At 43.7% G+C, this 13507-nt stretch overlaps 2 protein-coding genes across 2 annotated transcripts; both read left to right on the top strand.

Moving 5' to 3' along the window:
• The first annotated feature begins 836 nt into the window (after positions 1-836).
• On the top strand, positions 837-4518 carry tpi1b (triosephosphate isomerase 1b). The gene is made up of 7 exons (XM_084027935.1): positions 837-1036; positions 2730-2853; positions 3048-3132; positions 3213-3345; positions 3469-3554; positions 3642-3729; positions 3808-4518. The coding sequence occupies exons 1-7, from the start codon at positions 928-930 to the stop codon at positions 3924-3926; spliced, it is 744 nt and encodes a 247-aa protein (XP_083884061.1). The 5' UTR covers positions 837-927; the 3' UTR covers positions 3927-4518.
• A 1206-nt stretch (positions 4519-5724) lies between these two features.
• Positions 5725-7299, top strand: LOC311024065 (uncharacterized protein). The gene is made up of 2 exons (XM_084026261.1): positions 5725-6077; positions 6193-7299. The coding sequence occupies exons 1-2, from the start codon at positions 5915-5917 to the stop codon at positions 6840-6842; spliced, it is 813 nt and encodes a 270-aa protein (XP_083882387.1). The 5' UTR covers positions 5725-5914; the 3' UTR covers positions 6843-7299.
• The last annotated feature ends 6208 nt before the right edge of the window (positions 7300-13507 follow it).

Genomic DNA, 13507 nt, shown 5'->3' on the forward strand with positions numbered 1-13507 from the left:
GATGTACTCAGATCCTTTATTGAAGTAAAATGTCATGGTCTAAAGAAAAATACTCAATTACAAGTAAATGTCCTGAATTCAAAATGTAGAACTACAGTATTAACTACAGAGTGTGCTTAAATGATTACAAATACTAATGTATGCAGAATGGCTCCTTTTACTGTGATAATTATAGAATAGTATATCAGTGTGATCACTAATGTAAGAGCATTTTAATGGTGTAATATTTTTCCATGTGGAGCCAATTTTAGATATTTATACTGCTGGGTAGAATAATGAATATCGTGTTTTGTGTGTGTGTGTGTGTGTGTGTGTGTGTGTGTGTGTGTGTGTGTGTGTGTGTGTGTGTGTGTGTGTGTGTGTGTGTGTGTGTGTGTGTGTGTGTTGTTGTAAAAACTGACCAGTAATGTAAGTGTGTATGTGGTGGAGTAAATTGTACTGTAATTGAACATTTAAATGTAATGGCGTAAAAGTAAATTAGCATAAAATGGATATAATTAAGTGGCAGTACAAGAATGTCCATCCATCCATTGTCTACCGCTTATCCTGTATTCCACTTCAGTAGGCCGACAGTACTTTGTTACATACAGGCTTGAGTTTATACAGTTGTTCACTGTTGGTGTCAGCGTTTTCCAAATGGCCAGTGAGACTCGTTTTTCCTCAGCTCCCGTGTACTTGCCCTAACGGGTTAGTACTCGTGTGGGCGGGTTTTACACACGGCATTTGAACGCAGCACGACATCTTGCTCTTCGTCAGGCGCACACGGGCGTGCCGCCACAAACCAAGAGGGGAGGGGCTAATGTATCCGCGGTCATAAATACTCGGAGCTGCCGTCTCACGTCCGCTCTCTTACCCCAGAGAAGACTGACCCAATTAGGCCATCGGTGCCGTGTTCATTCTCAGCAAACACCCCAGAAAACTGCAACCATGACCAGGAAATTCTTCGTCGGTGGAAACTGGAAGATGAACGGCGACAAGAAAAGCCTAGAGGAACTCATGAAGAACATGAACGCAGCCAAGGTGGACCCCAATGTCGGTACGTGGGTTTTTTCTTACAGCCGTTAGACCAACAATCTCCGTTTAAACATTTATTTTAGACAACTTTTTATGTTTATCACCACACTTTCACTTACGACAGCTACTTGTTGTCTGTGCGAAACCGAATCACCCAGACTCAAAATGGCTCGTCCGGTTCAATAATTCAATGACACCATTAGCATCACAGATCTACTTCGACTTCGTTTTCTGCCCTTTTAAAGTTGCATTCAGTGTAGGCTCTGTATTTTCAGGTTTTTTATTTTATAACCGAGTTATCCCAACGTTCCTGGTGGATAGAAATGCATGCATACAGAGGATCGTCGCTGGGATGGGGTTTACAGTCTGGTCGGTGGGTGTGCGCGTTGGCAGCAGCACGTAGTCCAGCAGATCTGCCTTCGCTGTGGCAGCGCAGGGTGCATTCAATGGAGGCTGCTTGCTGACCGTCGGTCCCCTTTAATCAGCAAACTAACGAGAATAGGCATACCGCGGCCTAAACGTGAGCTTGCCTTGTCTCGTTTCGTGTCGAGGAGTTGTTTGACAGCTCGGAATTTTCTCATTTGTTTCGTCTACGATTTCCCCTGTATGACCTGAAAGCAGAAGTACCGTCAGACCTTGTTGCCGTCTGCTTCCTGCAGACTGGCAGCTGCTGTTTTTATTAAGACTACTCGGGGTTTTTTTTTTCTTTCATTGCATGATGTGCTAGAGAATTAAAACAAGCAGGGAGTCGTTGACTGTGTCTCGGCCTGCTTCTGCTGTCATCGAGCAGTGTTGTGCTCCTCCTACAAAGCAAGTGTGCTGTTAGCAGCCGCAGGAGCAGTCCCTGTTCCCCAGAGCTCACCAGCCTTGGACCTTGCTCCATTAAAAATCCCTCTCTAACAGCACCAGAGTGAAACTTGAGCAGACCTTTCCCCTCCGGCCTCTTTTTAAAGTCAAAGTTCAGCTGTTTCCTCCCCCTGGACTGATTTTTCTTTTCGATATTTAGACTCTGGTTCTTTTATTTGACCCCGTTGAAATCTGCCTCATGACTTTTATCTGACCTCTGCAGAATGCAGCCATGCTGGCAACCTTTAGGAGGCTGAACTCAGACCTTTTAATGCAGAGGCCTGGCTGTGGATAACTGACCTTTACCAAACCAATGCTAACAGGTTTAATATAGACTGCTAACCTCAAGATATAGTTACACTTTGAATGTCAGTGTCTTGAATGTACTGTACTCTGATTGACCTGTGCCCACTGTAATGCTGTAGTAACACCATTTATTGTGAGAATTTCATCATACAATTTGACATTTCATTAGCTGTAGTAGTACACAAGTATATTGATGTAGACTATTTGGATGGACACATCTGGTGCTTGTGTTTTTGATTTTAGCATTGCTGCAACAAGAATTACTGATGTGAAGAAGGCTTTGACAGCATCTGAAAACACTAATCACTTAGATCCAATTGTTGCATGTGATGTATACTGTAGTCTATTCGAGGCCTGTCAGTCTTCTTGAGAGCGATGGCATTATTCAGTACTGTGTTTTTTTTAAATTTTTTATTTGGGGATGATTGGCCCTTTTTTTGTTTTCATTTGGAATATCAATTCCAGAGCAGTTTTGGTCAAAAATCTTGATATTTGGCTTCACGAGTAACTGTCCGTTCTTATACCTCACCAAGAGTTGTTGTTTTCTTCTTCTGTGCTCACAGATGTGGTGTGTGGCGCTCCTTCAATCTATCTGGACTTCGCCAGGTCTAAGCTGGACGCCAAGTTTGGCGTTGCTGCTCAGAACTGCTACAAAGTTTCCAAGGGTGCCTTCACTGGGGAGATCAGGTACGTCGCGTGTCCATCAGAGGAAGATACGCCGGGTTAGACAACGAGCAAATAAAGATGGATGGATGGATAAAACCACTTCATGCAAAACCATTATTTGTTTAGATCACAAATATATGAAATCTTGTTAGTTTCATATAACGCGTTTCTAAATGGAGCAAATATGGTTATTTCGTGTGAATATCTGTGTTCAGCCCTGCGATGATCAAGGACTGTGGAGTGAACTGGGTGATCCTGGGACACTCTGAGAGACGCCACGTCTTCGGAGAGAGTGACGAGGTAATTCTGGATTGCTGAGTGCTAAATGGGAAGAGTTGCATCCATATACACAAATAACCCACCATTCTGTGTGTGTTTAGCTCATTGGTCAGAAGACAGCCCACGCGCTTGAGAACGGCCTCAGTGTCATCGCCTGCATTGGCGAGAAGTTGGACGAGAGAGAGGCCGGCATCACCGAGAAGGTTGTCTTTGCGCAGACCAAGGTCATCGCAGGTACACGATCTCAACTCAACAAGATAGTGTAAACACACATTCCAGGGAAAGTTTGTGCAATCTAGAGTGTGGCGTAAAACTTGTGAAATAGAAAACTCAAGTCTTATCACGTGTCTCTTTCAGACAATGTAAAGGACTGGAGCAAGGTCGTGCTTGCTTATGAGCCTGTGTGGGCCATTGGCACCGGCAAGACTGCTTCCCCACAGCAGGTAAATACAAGCAACCACTGAAAAGGACTCCTGCAATCTTTACCCATAACTCGTCATCATGTGTCCGTGTCCTCTATGATATCTCAGGCTCAGGAAGTTCATGACAAACTGAGGGGGTGGCTGAAGGCCAACGTGTCTGAGGCTGTAGCCAACTCTGTGAGGATCATCTATGGAGGTCAGTCAGCATGACCAGATGCCATATTCTCATTGCGATGGTCTCCTATCGTTCTCCTCATGAATCTATTCTTCTCAGGCTCTGTGACCGGTGCTACCTGCAAAGAACTTGCTTCCCAGAAGGATGTTGATGGTTTCCTTGTCGGCGGCGCCGCCCTCAAGCCAGAGTTTATCGAAATCATGAACGCCAAGGCATAAAAACCCGGGCAGCTGCGATGTGACAACGTCCAGATCAGAGGCCAGATCCATTGACACGATCCAGTTCCATCATCCCTCACGCTTAGCACTTAGTCCACCTTTTTAATTCAAAAGTATTTGTGTAATGATGTCATTCCCTCCTTTTCCTTTTTAATTATTGGTATATTTCATCATGAAGAAAAGGGACAGGTTGACACGCTCACTGTACCGCACTGAAAAGAGTAAGACCACTGAGAATAGTCTATGTGCATACTAACTTCCACACCAAGTGCTCAAACTACAAAGACTTAGTTACACCTCGAGGTGGATGAGAAATCCGCGCCTTTACTTGAAAAGTTAACCAACTTTTTTTGCATATACAGTGTCACAGCTCTTTGTCAATCTGTTTTATTTGTCAATGTAATATCAATGTCTCTTTTGTGTAATTATGATGTTCTGTGGCTTTAACCTCCCAGTAGACGTACATGATCTGCTTTCTCATTGGCTGTTTTGGTCAGAGGGACATTACATGTTCATCATATTGTGTCATGGCCGATGGGTGTAAGGGTGGGAAGGCTGTATGGAAACATAATAATAAACCGTTTGGAGACTGTTTTGTTTTTCTTGAGGTTTATCCCTGGTCCCTTCCTTATTCTCTATATCTTATCAGGATAGCTACTTGTGTGCATAATGCCAATAGGTTTCATAACTTGTCATGTGGTCATATGCAGATGATAGTGGTATTCTCTGGGGGGGAGGAGATTGTCTAATTACAGACAATGCCATGGAGAGAAGCATTCAATTTCTATTTTTAGCCAGTCACTAAACTAAATCAGCCACACAGCAGTGACCGACCCATGTATCCGGGGGGATGAATCACAAACCTGCACACAGAGCTAATGTTAAAATAAAGCCCAACGCACATGGAGTATTTTGGTCAACGCATTTTGTGTTTGTTGTAAGACTTTATTCCCATATAAGGTCTTGTATGGGTATAAATACATGCCTCTCAGATTTTAGCCTTGTTTCCAGAGGTGGGAAGTAACATAGTACAAATACATAGATTTTCAGGTATATGAACTTTGCTTGAATGTTTATTTTTCCGACAGCTTTTTACTTTTCTCCATACATTTTAAAACTTTCTACACATTCTCAGAACATTTTCTTAATGTGAAATGAGAAAAACAGCCAGTAGAAATTATCTTCATAGGGATATTTTTACTTTTTAACTTGATACTTTTGTTACATTTCAGAGCCTGTACTTTTTCACTTTCACTTGAGTGAATAATTTGAATCAGTACTTGGTAAATACATTACTTCTACTTGAGTATAGAATGTATGTATTTTTGACTCTTCTGCTGGTTTCTAACCTCTTAAACCAAACTGTCTCTGAGCTCAGGTGAGATGTCATAATTTCTTCAGCAAACAGTTACTTTTAACCAAATATTTGCCCATGCCAGCATCTTTGTCTTCTTTATATTCTCACTGTGTTGAAACACCCACAGGACTGCACCACTTCCATTGAACACAACACAATAGGTAGGCCTACAATAGGAAGACAAAATAACATACATATAGATACTTCTATAGTAGGCTATCACAAAGACTTACAGACACCAATACATTTCATGAAATATATATATATCCTCAGTAGATCAGCTAAGACTGATGTATCCCCTTTAAAATAAAGTAAGACTTTCCATTTGAGGAAACTCGCTGATTTACAGCCCCTGTATACATTATTGTGTAACATTTATAATGGTACCTTTGAATTAAGGGCACAACTGTTGTGTGCTACATTGCATTAAGAAATGAGGCGCCTCCCACTCTCTGCAGCCTGGGGTCTTGCCGCTACACTCCGGTCCAGCAGGGGGCGGTAGTTCCCCACATTGAACACTGTGTCTCGCTCTCATGTCCGTGTTTACAAGCGGAGCGTGACGTTCGTGGACTCGCTATAATACGTCTCCTCGTGCAGCTAAACGCGATTCATTCGTGTACAAACGTCCGAGATGCAGTCACTGAAAGCGTTCCTCAGCGAGAGACTGGCGGCGGCGGCGGAGGACATCTTCGGGGCTGTCGAGAGGACGATAGTCGAGTACAGAGAGGAGATCTCTCGCTCCAAAGATTTAGAAATCGGTCGTCTCAGGATGCAGCTGAAGCTCCTTAAGTCAGGTCGGTGTGAACGGAAGCCGCGTGCGACCAAACCTCGCGCATCATAAATATGTGTATTATTATCCTTTTCGATGAGCTGCCTGGTTGTGATCTTATCTTTTTGTGTTCTACCCAGAGCCTCGGTTGGATAGTTGCCTCGGAGCCCAGTTGCAGCATCTCACCCATCATCACCAACACCATCCTCCTCCCCCTCAGCAGCAGGAGCAGCACCAGGAGTCCGTCCCTGCGGCGGAGTCTCCCGAGCCCCAGCATTGTGAGGAGGACGAGGGCAGCAGCGCGGAGCAGGAGCACCCGGAGCCCTCGCAGGTGAAGAAGGAGCAGCTGGCGAGCCACCATTTCTGGATGGGCCATGACGCGGAGCAGCTCGACAGCCTCGAGTCGGACATGAAAGACTTCATCTCGTCTCCCCCCGGCCCGAAGGGCGGCCTGCAGGAGCCCGTGCTGCCCTTCCACCTCTACCAGGGCGGCCACGACGAGGAGGGACGGGAGAAGCACTACTGCTGCTCGGTCTGCGAGAAGCGCTTCAGCAGCTGCTCCCACCTGGCGGCTCACATCAGGACGCACACGGGCGAGAGGCCGTACAGGTGCGAGATCTGCAGGAAGTCCTTCATCACCACCAGCGCCCTGAACAGACACCAGACCATCCACACTGAGGGGAAACACTTCACCTGCATATACTGTGGCAAGTCCTTCAAGTGGATGGAGTCTCTGGGCAGACACATCCGGGGCGTGCACAAGAGGGAGAACACGAGCGACTCTCAATGAAAACACGAGTCGTGTTGCTGCTGTGTGTTGTTGACGTGTAATTTAAGTATAAAAGAATGTAGTCTTTTCTATGTTTTGTCATACATTGATCTTGTGCATGTACGCCGTGAAGCCTTCCTACGCCACTAAATGATGCTCAAATGAATTTAAAAGACATTTTATCAATACATTTGTTTTCTTACCGATTAAAATGTCTTTGTTTGGTATTGTTTAATGCTTTCTGCTGCAAGCACATAAGGAGAAAAGGGTGAAGTTGCACAGTTCTCCAGTAGGTGGCAGTAACATCGTTGTGTTCGCAGTGTCCCCATCACTCTACGGTATCTTGCAGCGTTCACACGGTTGTGTCTGATGTACTGAGCTGTTCTTCTTTTCTGGGGAAACTCAACACATGAGGCTGGTCACCATCGGTCCCAGTGGTGGAAGCAGTACATTTACTCAAGTAGCCTACTCTACAAGTTTGAGGTACTTTACTTGAGTATTTCCATTTTCTGCTATTTTATACTTCTACTCCACTACATTTATTTGACATTGCTAGATACTTTACAGATTCACATTATGCATATAAAACATTAATTAATAAACGACTGATGATGAATATTAAGCTGCCTGGCTGTAGGTAAAGCCTAAGTCTGACACTCTTAACAACCTTCCTTGTGTCAACATCCAAATAATCCACAGAGACCAGTAGGTCGACTTGGAATGTTTACTTAAAAAAAAAAAGCAGGAAAAATATGAAACAATTAAATTGTCACAAAATGAAATACAATTTGTGTCCTATACACATAATGAGAGAGAAGGGGAGAGGTAAAAAAGAAACAATATGGCTCCACTCCCTGCTTGTCCTGACTGACCACAAATTACATGACACCTACCACACTCGTGAGAGAGTGACACATTAAAGATGCAATGAGATGACATGAAACAAAAATACATCTGTCCACTATAACGTACCACAAATAAACTATAAAGGATCAATTTAACTGTCCACAAATATTGAAATTACCCAAACCTGTACTAATTGCCTCATTATACAACTTTAAATAAAGTAAATATTCTTATACTTATTACTTCTAATGTTCTTAACTCTTTATCAACCAAAAACCTGCATTTTGCTGCCTACACCGGCTGTATATGAAGTAGTTTAAAGGAGAAATCCGGTCATTTTTGACCCCATTTCCGTTGTCCCAAGGTCATTCCGACTTATTAGAAGCAAAAAACCAGACAAAAATTGACGTTGCCTAGCCCGAGATCTGTACCTGCCTGGCAGCCTTCCAGACTCGCTCCAATGCTAACCCATTGGGGCACGTTTTATCTGCTTTCCTGGGCCTCAGAAAACAATTCCAAGACCTATGCAACACAGGTTGGGTCCGTACGAGACACAACGGCGCTTGTTTAGCTCAAATAGTGTGGCAAAACGACATAAATATGTGTGTTTTTGCATGGAGTTACTCACCTCAAATCACCCCGTAGACATTAGCAGTAGATAGCCGAGCGCCTGTCATCCCTCCCAGTCACCGCAGAAACGAAAACGTTTTCCTTGTATAGATTTTGTATCTATAAAGAAACAATCGAGCAGCGCAGTCGTCATGTCTGTAATAAATCCATGAAGCTGTTATGTCCATATGTATGACAATGTTACAACATAGCAACGACTGCTTACAGCTAAACAGTAGCCGGGAGCCAAAAGTCTCCCGACGTCCTCACTCTGGAGCTGTTTTCAAGCCAATACAGTGACAAACTTCTTTCCATCGAGCAGTGCCGTCATGTCCATATGACAGTGTAAATAGAGATAGCCTACATAGTAAGATAACTACAGTGACAACAAATCTCGCGCAGTCTCAGTAGGGTAGTTGTGTTGACAGCACGAGTGGGAGTCGCGTGTCGCATGTGCAGACTGCAGTCTCTCATCAACAGAGTGAGATCAAAGTGACCCTCGCGCGACTGTCCAAGATTTGTCACTGTACTGTCTTGAAAACAGCTCCAGAGTGAGGACGGCAGACGGGAACTTGCGCGAGACTTGCATTGTTTTGGCTCCCGGCTGCTGTTTAGCTGTAAGCAGTCGTTACTATGTTGTAACATAGTCATACATATGGATATAACAGCTTCATGGATTTATTACGAACATGACGACTGCATAGCTCGGTCGTTTCTTTATGGATACAAAATCTACGAGGAAAACGTTTTTGTTTCTGCGGTGAGTGGGACGGACGAGCGCCCGGCACGTTACTAGCTGAAGCTATCGTTGCTATGTTGTAACATTGTCATACATATGGACATAACAGCTTCATGGATTTATTACGGACATGACGACTGCACTGCTCGATCGTTTCTTTATACTACAAAACTATAGTATAATATAATACTATACTTTCATAACTACGAGGAAAACGTTTTCGTTTCTGCGGTGACTGGGAGGGACGACAGGCGCTCGGCTATCTACTGCTAATGTCTACAGGGTGATTTGAGGTGAGTAACTCCATGCTAAAACACACATATTTATGTCGTTTTGCCACACTATTTGAGCTAAATGAGCGCCGTGGTGTCTCGTACGGACCCAACCTGTGTTGCATAGGTCTTGGAATTGTTTTCTGAGGCCCAGGAAAGCAGATAAAAGTTGCCCCAATGGGTTAGCATTGGAGCGAGTCTGGAAGGCTGCCAGGCAGGTACAGATCTCGGGCTAGGCAACGTCAATTTTTGTCGGGTTTTTTGCTTCTAATAAGTCGGGATGACCCTGGGGACAACGGAAATGGGGTGAAAAATGACCGGATTTCTCCTTTAATCTAGCTCCACATTTACCTGCTGCATTAAAACATCAAAATTATTGCACATTAATGCATGAATATTTAAAAGTCTAATTTATATATGCTTCTGCTTTGGTTTCAGTGTCCTGGTATTATGTATGCTGGCTCGCCATCAAAGCTTATTGGAACACTTAACAACACGTGTGATTTTGTGACAAGTCAAAATGTCTGCTACAGAAAGGCCCATACGTCCAACTTTAAATCAACAGTCTGGGAAAGCCCTTCCCCCTGACACCTTTAGGACAGACGGGACCCCCGACTGTGTGCCGGGCCTCATCTGTGTCCAACTACATGAATCACATTCTAGTGGCTGAATGGCAGCAAACCCGTTGATGCTGTCATGTGTTCAGGTGCACACTTTTGGCTGCCACATTGACAAATGCCATAAACTGGAGACGTTACTCTGGTTCACATAAACACACAATTGGTCCACTTCCCTCCACAGGTTGAAAGGAGACAGGACTCGCCCCTGCTGCCCTCCATTCCCAGTCATTATGAAGCCATTACTTACATTCAGGGATGACATTGGGATTTGTAATGTAGGAGCTGTGATTCACAGGGAGCGTATGCAACATCTGCAGCAGCAGGACGACAGTTCAGTGTTTTGTGTCATGAATAGTACATACATGTATTTCAAGTATAAAAGTTCAAGTTAAAAATTACAGAGTTCGTTGTGGTATTGTGGCCAGGTTCAAGGAGCCAACACAGTAATGTCAACAGTCTCTTTCAGTTCACACATTCCTTTTTCTTATTCTATGTCGGCAAGCTTGATAAAATAAATAAAATACTTAGATGCTGATAATAACTGTACTAAGTGGCCAGCACCTGCACCTCATTCATGCCTCAATGTTGTAGAACATCTTGTTGAACTGGTTTATTATTTCAGGGTACACTCACTTATTGGAGAGATGTCTTTCTAAGAGCTCTCATGAACATTCAGGCACTCTGTGCAGAGCAGGCAATACACATTATGACACAATATCTCTTTGAAATTGAAAATCTGGATTAAATCAAGATGAATTATGTGACTGAGGCTCCGCTCCAACAGCCGGAGCTTTGCTGGTGATACAGGGAAGTTATTGCAAAACACTTAACAGGTGTTACTACTGAAATGGCCCTACAGTACCATTTTAAACCCAGTGTCTGCGTCTTCTCTGCTGTTTGCTGGACTATTTCAGAAAAAAGATTGGTTCTACACTCAATCTCCAAAATGAGCAATGTGCTTTCCATTAGCTCTGTAGCCAAAGGGCTCCGTCGCTCTTTGCTTGCCTTAAATGGGTACACAGCGTTTCAGGTATCAGAGTGAACAAACACATGCCGTCATCTAAAACAAAAACCAAAAGAAAAGATGTCTTAATTTTGTGATTTTGTTTGTCAGGTCTCATTAAATCAGCATTATTCCAACACACCCATGACTGATAATAACAAATCTACATGAGTCATTGAGTTTCAGCACACTGGATTCTATAACTAAAACACATCTCAATCTCAAAAGTTCCATTTCACAATCCATTTTCACTTACTGATCAAAGTTCTTCAGAAGGGGAAAACAAGCAAGGATAAATGAATACATATAAAAAAATTAATACAAATTGAACTTCTATTCAGATAGATATACATTACAGGTGACAAAAATATCCTTCATCCAGTCATTTTCCATTTTCATCCATTATGTACACTTGCAACCAAGTAATAATTAGAATTTTCCTGGCAATTAACAATAAAACCATTTGCCAAAAAGCACAAAAAACAGTTAAATTTGACATTTATTTGTTGGGGGGTGCTTCTCAAAATGTTCTTTGGATATTGCGATAACGTTTTTATCATGAATTCTTTTGGCCATGATAATAGTAGTAGTGAATATCTGATATCGTGACAGCCTGAGACATAAACAATGAATAACAGATACACAACCAAGATTTCATCTATTCTTTTTGGAATTATGGAAGATGTTGTAGTACAGCAACTTCAAGAATCCCATCTGGATCTACACCTGCTTATACCTATTCCAGGTTATGAGAGGCTGGGGCGAGTGAACTATGGGGTCAAAATGGAAATATGAAATTTTAAAAGGACACTAAGTTTCATGTTGGAAAGACAAGCCTATCTGACTTTGTACCTTGGATGCACAGGGAAGGAAAGAAAAAGTAACAAGGGAAAAAAAGGACAAGTATAATCAAAATGTGATCTTCCACACAGGAGAGGTGAGTATCCGTAGCTGCTTCTCCGACTGCCGTCACCTCCTCGTGTCAAACAGCTGTTGTTGCCAGGATCCCCATAGACCTAACCCTATCAACCCTGCTCCTCGTTACCCACACTACTAGTTTCCATTTTTGGTCATCAAATCCTGGGCTGTTTCGGATGTCGAAGGCACTAGGTAACATTTAATGTAATTGCCGTAATTGTTGACAGTGATAGCTCTGCGTTTTCAGCCGGGTAAACTCCCTGTTTGCTGTGGAAGGAGGCAGAGATCATGTTGTCTACAACTAGATGAAAAAATGCTCTGCGATGCTTTGAGATGCTCCTGTAGGATCATCTTCTCCAGGCTGCAGTGGATTGAGCGAGAGGTCAGCAGAGAGCAATAGTGCGGGTGAGGAGAGGTGAAAGAGGCTAAAGACGGTGTTCTCAGCCAGCACTTGTGCCGCTTTTCAGGTTGTGTTGATGTTGCCGGCTACAGATGAACAAGATGCTGCTCAAGTAGAGGTTGCACCGACCAGAGTGAGTATCCCTCCATTGCGTGGGCAAAAATGTTCTGTATCTAAAGTAATTAGACACTAAAAAATTGGAGACCAAAGTACCAGCAGGAGTGTACTGGTGTTAAAAGATTGACCACAAGAGAAGTTGAATAGCAGCCACAGTCAGCGCCAGGCAGAGGGACAGAGGACACGCTCAATAAATAGTTAGTGTTGGTCGTGAGATAAACATTATGAAGGATGACAGCTCCAGCGGGAGGAGAAAGATGGTTGTGGAACAGATAAGTTCGCAAAGTGTGTTTAAACTGTCCCTCTTGGCCAAAACTCAGCTCGGATGAAAAGTGAAAACAGAAAGGAAGATATTTTTACCGGAGGAAGCTGTGGGACCAAGTCGGTCCCTGTTCGTGCAAAGTACACTGTGCAACACCAAACTCAAGATCCATGACAGTGAAGCTTGACCAAGTCTGTGTCTGTATGAAGGCACAGGGATAGCTCCATCCCATCACATGTAGAACCAGCTTCATGTTCACTTGTTTTGTATTTGTTCATTCTTCCAACATTATAAATAACAAATGAGAGGGTGAGTGTAAAGTGTTCTTTGTTTGACCAACCAGTGAAAGTGGACAAGGCAACACAAGACAAAAGGTACGGTTTAAAGGAGTCCTTTCTATTTATAGAAATATATAAAAACTAATCAAGTCTATGGGGGAAGTAATTAAAACAGTCTGGAGGAGGTGGCTGAGAGCGTGGCTCCGTGTGGCCTGGTGAGTGGCCGGGCTTCACTCACACAGGCTGGCAGGCTGGCTGGATCTGCTGGTCAGTTGGTGTACTGGTTCGGTGTCAAGGCTGTATCATCATTGCTGGCGCTGTGTGCTGTGCTGCTTACGACTGCTGCAGGCTGCTGCACTCCACTTCGTGGCTGTAAAGCGCTTCTGTTCAGCCCTTGAGGTTCCAACCTGACCCAGCGTCCAAAGTGACTCCAGCCTACGCCACACGCCACCTGTCACAGGGAAGATCAGAGGGAGACTCAACACCAGATACATTCACTTACAATTTCTTAAGACCTCAGACCACATCCACACAGGTACCTGTCACAGGGAAGATCAGAGGGAGACTGAAGGAGAGAGTGTGTGTGGGTAATTAAGCTGGTTGCCGACCTATCCAGCACACC

Source organism: Eutrigla gurnardus (genome assembly GCF_963514095.1).
Source record: "Eutrigla gurnardus genome assembly, chromosome: 14".
NCBI lineage: Eukaryota > Metazoa > Chordata > Actinopteri > Perciformes > Triglidae > Eutrigla > Eutrigla gurnardus.

Bases quoted from the DNA above. Each gene is read 5' to 3' on its own strand.
- tpi1b (XM_084027935.1), top strand. From the start codon at position 928: ATGACCAGGAAATTCTTCGTCGGTGGAAACTGGAAGATGAACGGCGAC. The intron at 3,133-3,212 runs GTAATTCTGGAT...GTGTGTGTTTAG, and splicing joins TCTTCGGAGAGAGTGACGAG to CTCATTGGTCAGAAGACAGC. The intron at 3,555-3,641 runs GTAAATACAAGC...ATGATATCTCAG, and splicing joins AGACTGCTTCCCCACAGCAG to GCTCAGGAAGTTCATGACAA.
- LOC311024065 (XM_084026261.1), top strand. From the start codon at position 5,915: ATGCAGTCACTGAAAGCGTTCCTCAGCGAGAGACTGGCGGCGGCGGCG. The intron at 6,078-6,192 runs GTCGGTGTGAAC...TGTTCTACCCAG, and splicing joins GCTGAAGCTCCTTAAGTCAG to AGCCTCGGTTGGATAGTTGC.